Source organism: Saccostrea cucullata, unplaced genomic scaffold (genome assembly GCF_032062105.1).
Source record: "Saccostrea cucullata isolate Sc308-1 unplaced genomic scaffold, CSIRO_AGI_Scuc_v1 ctg175, whole genome shotgun sequence".
Classification (NCBI taxonomy): domain Eukaryota; kingdom Metazoa; phylum Mollusca; class Bivalvia; order Ostreida; family Ostreidae; genus Saccostrea; species Saccostrea cuccullata.
In genome coordinates, this window is record NW_026934326.1 from 521,476 (window position 1) to 530,029 (window position 8,554).

Consider the following 8,554-nt stretch of genomic DNA (forward strand, 5'->3'; position numbering starts at 1 on the left):
AATAAATAACACTATTTTCAGAAATTTGTCGAATTTTTTTCTTCTATTTTCTCTTGGTAAACAGAAATGGTCTTTAATGCATGCAAGCATTACTGCTCGTATTTTATCTCTTTTTTGCACTTTCTTTCATATGGTAGGGCTAATTTCTGTAAAAGGCTTGTGAAAAATACAAAGGCAAGAAATGCTTAAAATTAATACTGCTTGATTATCGTATGTCATTTTCTTGTCGATGATTGCTGACAAAGACGGCACAGCTTTTTGAAAACATACTTGTATCTTTCCTTCAGCTGTTCAGATGGGTATAAGTTTTCTAAAATCTCATGTTACAGAGGTGGCAATACATAAATATATATTATTATAACAGTAACTTGATCCGAAGGGTCGTATCACGTCGAGTTGACAGGCGCGGATCATCAGATCTAACGAGACGCGAAGCGTCGAGTTTGATCTGATGATCCGCGCCTGTCAACGAGACGTGATACGGCTCTTCGGATCAAGTTACTGTTATAATGATCAATTTATTATATACCCCCTTATAACTGGCTAAATATATTTAAATACACCTTTAGAGATAAATTGGATAATATTAATCCATTAAACACAGCATAATAACAAGGGACTTTTTAACGCGCAATAAAAATAACGTCATATTTCTGCGCACCACGTCATCAGTTTCAGAGAGTGGTGATATGGATTCAGAAAACAACATGTTGGTGATCCGGAAAATCGGATCACGACGTCACGTGATAGCGTAAATTCAACAGTAAAATTGGATGATACACATTAGGTATATAATAATGATCAAGAAATGGTTAGTTTTCTGTCCTGTTTGGATTAACAGATGCTCCTCTTGCCTATTAAGAGCCATTCTCTGTAATGATTTGAAATTTTATATAGGAGCTGTGGCACGCATAGTCTCAGAATTTCTCCAAACTCTCAATGATAAAAGTCATTGATACCCTAAACTGAAATCAGGCAAAAATTGGTTGCTATGTTTTATAGTTACCATGGCAACATGTCTTAAAGTTCGAAAAATGGCATTTTTTAACATGTTTAAAGCCCCATAGTTAACATTTGCGGCAAAGCAAACAATTGGCAATGACTGTTTCCAAAAGTTGAAGGTCAGATGTCTCAAATGCATGATAAACATATTTGGTAAATCAACTATTACATACGTTACTATGGTTACAAAGTATTCAAAAGTAAAAAAAATATTTATTGAATTTTATAAAGTCATACACGTAAAAATAAAAAGCAATTATAGGATGAAATGTGACCAAATAATAGAAAAAAGAGCCTTGAAACATATACCAAGAACAAAATATGATATTTCATTTTGGTTGGCAATGGTTGCCATGGTTTTTATACCACAGAGAGCCTTTAAAGTAACACTGTGTATGTTTAAATCTGATCCTATCTTTTGAAAAAGGCACATTTTCTCATAACTAATGATCAATTTTATAAGATGTTGGTATGCTCCAAGTTTTCCCATTTGAAAAAATTCAGATTACATTCTTTAAATAGAGCGTTGCTATGGATATAAGCAGAAAATACATGCTTAAATACCTGAAAAATATTTTCTTTCCTTGGATACGTACCCTTAAATGTAGATTCCCAAAACTTTTGTGATTGATATTTATTAACAGCTAACTTGACTTTTAATTTTGACTATCATCTAATCTCTAAGTGGATGCAAGAAGTTGGCACACAGGGTTTAATATTGATATAAAGTTCACAAAATCGAACATTTTCACTTCTTGGTAACCATAGCAACAGTGTTGTTTTATTCATCAAATTTTCTCAATATATGATATTCAACTTCAGTTCTAACAGATAAATACTATTCAAGCTGAGTCCTTTAATTTGTTGTTTGATTATATGGCAATTTAATTCTTAATGCAGCGAAAAATAATTCACTTTTAAGCACTGGTACTTTGTTTCCATGGTAACACTGCAAAGTAGCAATTATACCCAATTTTTCTTATGGTTTTGGTGTTGCAAGGTCCTAAGGATGCATATTTGCCAGTCTTGAATTTTCATGTTTTTCCTCAAGACAGTAGCATTAACCCAATCTTAGTTACTGGTTTTGCATGGTTACACTGTGTTACCATGGCAACCATAAAAGTTATTTTTAGAATAATATTGCTTATACTTATATACTTAAGGTCAAACATTTTCATTGTTTTTCCTAAGTCGTTGATTGAGTTTGAGCATGTAACACCTACCATTAGTGAATACAGAGTGTTTTTCAGCATATTTCAGCATTTTGAATGTATTCCAAATGTACCCTTGGTTACCACTTACTCAGAGATATATTCTAAACAGTTTCTTTACAGTATAAGTGACATCAAGGTGACATATTTTTGTGAGAATGGTTTGTTTGCTTTTTCTACTTTTTATTAAGACACAGTCAAGATTTAAAGTGGCTGAAAATCTCGATTTTTCAAACTTTTCCGGCTGTTGCCATAGCAACCGAGACACATAGCAACGAAATTTTGTTTGATATTTGTTTCTGGTGTCAAGTACTGAGCATGGGTGAAGTTTCATCAAAATCGGTGACCATGCGTGGCAACGAAGTTTAAGTGGTTACAGAGAATGGCTATTAATCCCCATCATTTGCTATATCGCACTGTTTTTAAATTCTGTTTTTTTTTTTTTTTGAGGGGGGATCATAGACCTGGGCCCATTTACGACTAAGACCAAGATTTAGTTCTGCTTCTAATTTTAAAAGATTTAAATTGAAAATGGTTTTAGTTGTTTTAGATGCAACACAGCAAAATATTTTTACAGAATCATTAGTTTTGTAGAATTTCACAATCAACTGTTTTTTGTCTTAGTTGTAAGTTCTGAGAAACCAAATTGTACCAGAATCTGAGAATGTGAGTATAGTAGGGATATATGAACGCAACTGGGGAGTATAGTACAGATTCCTGAAGGGAGAAAACAGAATCTGTAAATAATACCCATTTGAATGTTAGATCTAATACCTCTGTGTCTATCAAACTTAACCATAAGTCACGTTTCCCAAATAGTTAGGTCAAATTAAGTTTTGGTATTCAGTGTACTAAATAACAAAACCTCTTTACACTCTTCAGAAGTCGACAAAATTATCAACTGATGATAAAGAAACCAACAAAACAATAACTTTGCCTCCTGAAATTCAATCTAGAGAGAAAACAACGTCTTGTGAAAACTAAATATTTCATTTAATTTCGTAATAAAAAAAACATTGGTAAATTGGTTATACCTAAGTATACAAACAAATTTAATCAAAGCTGCATCAAGAATGTCATATAAATGCACTACCCTGATCATAATGAGACAAAGAATGGTTAACATGAGACAAACCTGAAACGCTGACAAAATAAGATATGTGGTATTAAGTTTGATGTATCATAAAATAACACCAAATATACTAGCTGCAGATCTGTAGCGTTATGGTTTTATATATTTGTCTTTGACCATAACGGTCAAAGACAAATATTTAAAACCATAACGCTACAGATCTGCAGCTACAAATATACATGACACGACCACAGCATCGAAACAAATAAATGGACTCGCATCTCTGATATGATAGAACGCTGCAAGGATAACAGTAAACACTTTGTACATATATCACAGACATTTCACACATAAATGGACGGGGTTACTTCTTTGGTCGCCAGCCATTGATGAAGTCTATTATCTTTTTGACGTCTAGAGCGTTCAGTTCCGGGAATCCCTCGCGGAGGAGGTTTTTATCTAGAGAACACAGTAACTGACCGTCTATCTGTTCGTTAGACAACCTCTTCACCACCCGGTCCTTCATTCCAATATACCTCAGAGACCTCGACACCTCCTGTACGCTAAGATTAGACAGGTCAAGAGGAGGTCGCCACCCGTCATCGAAATCCTCGCCATACTCCGCGTAACTGTACTCACTGTCGCCGTGGTAACCGTAGTCACCTGACAACACGGACTCCTCCGGTCGTGACATCATCTCGTTGATTCCCGTGGATGACATTGACCTCTGGTATCGTCTGCTGCCCGGCTCACTCGTGGCGTACAGAGATCGTCTGTCGTACTGTCCGGGCTCAAACAGAGACAGGCGGTGGTTAAATTCTCGGAGCGGAACGGAATCGTGAGGTAAGACTGGATCTCGCTGCTGGAGAGAAGAGTTAATTTCATCACAATTAAACACGCTCATCACATTGTTAACATGTCTCATGTTATGACTACGAACTGTTGCATTAGCATCCAACAGCAAATTCTTGTGGGACCGAGACCGCATTCGGGTTAAAGAATTGAATGGATCGCTGTCCATTTTATGTTCATCTGCACGCATGCGCCTATCTCGGTAAGTAGAACTGACAGTGGTCCCTGGGTTGATTGTTGTATGATATTGAGGTATTTCAAAATCTCGCGCAAGGGATCGCCCATCCTCAAATTCTGTATCCTGCCTAATAACTTGTGTTACACGCCCGTCTTCTGTAAAAGGAAACAATTTGTCAAAATCCAATGGGTCTTCCTTATGAGATCTATAAATTGGGTCTTTGGACTTTGTAGAATTCCTCGGAGCAATGGGAGGTTTACTGTACATGGCACTTCTCTCCTTGTTTCTTCTCACTTGCGCAGGACTCATGTAATCATCATCCTGTGTGTGAGTTTTATGACCATGAGTAATGTCATCCACTGGAGGGCGTGGCGCAACCGGAAGTTCTTCATACAATGGTTCTCGTTCTTCCGGGGATTTCGGAATGGGTGGGAGATTTCTGCTTTGATATGTAGCATCCTCTTGCGAAAATTGAGAGGGGCGGTACACTGGGTCGTTTTCGTCTGTGTAGTCTGGTTTTTGGGACTCTGTTGTCTTTCTTTGTAAATCATCTTCACTAACTTCCTCTTCATCCTGCGTACAAGATTCTAAATTAAAATCACTCTTTGTCAGTCTGGAAGAAAACACACCTTCTTCCTGTAACTGCTTCAGGCTTGCTCGCTCCTTTTTAGCTTTTGAACGTAGGCTTAGTTTATCTAATATACCTGGTCCTTTTGATTTTTTGCTCGTTTTGATACGAACTGGAAGTTCCACTTCCATTTCTAAAGGCGCACTATTCTCGTAAATACGTTCTTCTGTATTCATGGCTATATGGTCTGTTTTACGTTTGCTAGCATGACCTTTCGACACATCCTTCCTAAAATAGATTTTTGCATTGACTGGGATTTCAGCTAGTTCACTATCCTCACTGACCGGGTAAACCCCCGCCAAAATCGTCACTTCTTCCCGTACTCCTTCTATCATCACTAACCCACTAGGCAAGGAGCATGCGCCGGGATCTGCATGGATAAGCTGCGCTCGCACTGGGAGCGAGAATGAAGCCACTAAATCTTGAAGTTCGTAGACAGAATCAAAGTCATTATTCGTTAGATCTCCGACGGGACTGAATACGCCCGTCATTATAAGCGGAATCATTACTTCCTGAGCGTTTGAATCAAAACACTGGAGATACTTTAATTCTTGGTCCTTTTGAGAATATTTCGCCGGTTTGATAATTTTCTTGAAGAAGTTCTTTACATTCGATTTACTCTTTTTCTGGTCCATATAAACAATACCAGTGGTGAGGACCTGCCCTGGGGAGATCTCGAGCGGCACCCACGACCCCACCCCAGCGTCCACGCTCAGCTGATAGCCCACCACGGAGGTTCGAACCAGGAACCGTCGCGGCTTGACATTGGCGATCGCTTGTATGGAATCAAAATATTCCACTGGCCGACCGTCCTCTGGCAGAACTTCAAACCAACCTGAAATGTATGTCAAATTTCTTATTGATGAATGGTCAACCATCAAAAGAAGACTTTTTAATGAAAATCCTATGAGTACTGTAAAAACTGTGTGTAAAAACAGCAATATGTGAACAAACATTCACTTATTAAGGTTTGCTAGATTTGCTTGAAATAATCCTAATGCTGGGGAAATTTAAACCAGATCTGTGAAAACTGTCATGTTAACAAAAATATTGCCGATTTTATTTGTTCATAATGTGCAGTCATTTTACATGTTAGCTCTTTGTTTGACACCTGATTAATACCTGGAATTTGCTGATATGGAACTCATTTGAGAATACTAAGTACTTGATCACGAAGGTAATCTATAAAAGTTAAAACAGGTAAGTTGCACTAAAGAAGTACGGGTGCCTGGTACCCTTCAACATCGCGGATATCCAAATAGAGTTGATTTGAACTTTAATGAGGGGGACACTTTTTTGTTTTAGGCTGACCTTTAGCAGTAATTTATCAGTTAGATTTGATAAGGACTCAAAACCAAAGATTTACGGCGTCAGACTTCTATAAATGGATGTCGCACAGATTGAACTAATTGATATATAAAATATGCAGGATTTTTTAAACAGTGTATTTAAAATGATATGATTGAAGTGATACTCAATATGGATAATGCAAAGTTTTCTTCTAAACTTTAATTGTTATATGGTAATTGTTTCAAGTCAAACTTGTAAGATTATTAACTCTGCCAACCAGCCCCACATTGTATCACATATTGTAACATAATACTTTATACAATATCCATTCTACTTTAAACACTATTAATTATACTTTCACTTGAGATTCAGGGATTACATTATACTTCTGTTCTGATAGTTCCTGCTAAATAAATATTTTTTTTCAGAATCATATTGCTATGTGATGTTCCTCTTTTATGCTTGTACTTCTTTTGAAATGAAACCTACCGAGGGAATCTTTCTTTATTGGCCATATTAATCTATACATGAATCGTGAGAAAACCATTGCTTTGATCCGTATCTGTACAAAAAAATCCTTGGCAATAAAACACTTGCGTGTTTCATACTTTTTATACCTACCTGACAGACAAATGCTTTTGTGTTGGCCTGGAAAATTATGCTAATTTGTTTTTAATCATTTAAAACTCGCCAGTTTTTTTCTTTCTTTATTTTACCCTGTTTGCTGTGTAGTCAATATTGAGCCCAACCGGTTTTATCACGCTATAGCTGAAGTATTTAGATAGCCTGGAGACTTGTTTGGAGATAAAAGTTTTAAAATTGATCACTGTTAATTCCACTAAGAAGTAAAAACAGTGTTCTCCCATATCACGATTTCTGACAGATTTATACAAGATCTAGAGCGTATATTTATAGAAAGATCATAGGGTCCATCTGGTCATCAAGTTTTTCTTGAAAATTTTACGTATCTTTATTAAATAAGAATTTATTGATATTTTTGCATGCTAAAGTCTATATATTATATTATATTATATAAATCTGAAAAAGATAAAGAGAATCCCATACGCCAGGAACATGATCACAATGACAAAAGTTTTCTAGAAATAATTGATACATGACCACTGTTACCTTTTACACTGGACCGGATCTCCATCCTCTTGTTTGCCGTCACGTACTCGGAGGATTTCCGGTCCCAGACCATCTTTTTGCAGACGACCATTTGATGAGTCTTCGTGTCTACAAAGTGCACGATCTGGTCCTCGGTAATGTCGCTGGGACGTTTCCATGTTTTGATATATTTAACTAAATCCCCTTCATGATGTTTGGCCACAAAAGGCAGACGACTAGTGGACAGGATATCACGGAGGAGTCTGGGCTTGTCTTCCCATATAAACACCTTCTGGGGCCGGGGCAGGGCGCCTTGGGGGTCCATCCTGCCCCTCGACACACGGCTATCTGTCCCCTCAGTAGCGTCTTTTCCCGTCACCATAAGCTTAAGTGATCTTCCATTGATTGATAAACATGTACGCAACCATGTATCAGCGTGTGTAGAAAATATACCGATCAACCTATATATGTATGTCAAGACTTATTTACATTCCGCATAGTTCATGTATTTATCCACGTTCCGGTTACTACACAAACACAAAACCAATATAGAAAACTGCCGAGATCTATCCGAATGGCTGATTAATATCGACCGATGCCAGGTAGGTTCTCAGACCGGACAGTTACCTGGCTGATTAGTTAATCACAGGTACTGTGATCTACCTGAGAGCTCTTCAAGTCGAATTCTTGACACGATTTTTTGAGATTTAAATTCTTTTGTCGTCTGTCCATTTGCTGTGGTCATTGATCCGTGAGTCCAGTCAGTAGCGGTTACGGGTGGCCATTACGTAGGTACATCTTCAGTCATGATCACTCGGGAAGCTAGCGGCGATTTGTAGCGATGCTTGTATGCATTTTCCCTAAAACACCTGTGTAAAATAATACCGGCAGTTCAGATAACTGCCTTTCCCATTTTCTGTTAAAAAAGTCGAGACCCAGACCTAGAAACCTATATATATATATATATATATATATATATATATATATATATATATATATATATATATATATATATATATATATATATATATATATATATATATATATATATATATATATATATATATATATATATATATATATATATATATATATATATATATATATATATTTTTTTTTTTTTTTTTTTTTAATTTACCTACAACTAACACATAGAGTTCAATCATCTCAAAGATTGTATTGATACCATAACAGACTTAGTTTTCAGGAACGGT

General features: G+C 36.5%; 1 protein-coding gene across 1 annotated transcript; it reads right to left on the reverse strand.

Moving 5' to 3' along the window:
* Nucleotides 1-3,501: 3,501 nt before the first annotated feature.
* On the reverse strand, nt 3,502-8,027 carry LOC134240509 (uncharacterized). Its single transcript, XM_062722603.1, has 2 exons — nt 7,362-8,027; nt 3,502-5,778 (listed from the first exon to the last, which is right to left on the reverse strand). Exons 1-2 carry the CDS (start codon nt 7,720-7,722, stop codon nt 3,650-3,652), a joined length of 2,490 nt encoding a protein of 829 aa, XP_062578587.1. The 5' UTR covers nt 7,723-8,027; the 3' UTR covers nt 3,502-3,649.
* Between the last annotated feature and the right edge of the window lie 527 nt (nt 8,028-8,554).

Coding starts and splice junctions, on each gene's coding strand:
- LOC134240509 (XM_062722603.1), bottom strand. CDS start 7,722: ATGGTGACGGGAAAAGACGCTACTGAGGGGACAGATAGCCGTGTGTCG. Junction 5,779..7,361: donor GATCCGGTCCAGTGTAAAAG/GTAACAGTGGTC, acceptor CATACATTTCAG/GTTGGTTTGAAGTTCTGCCA.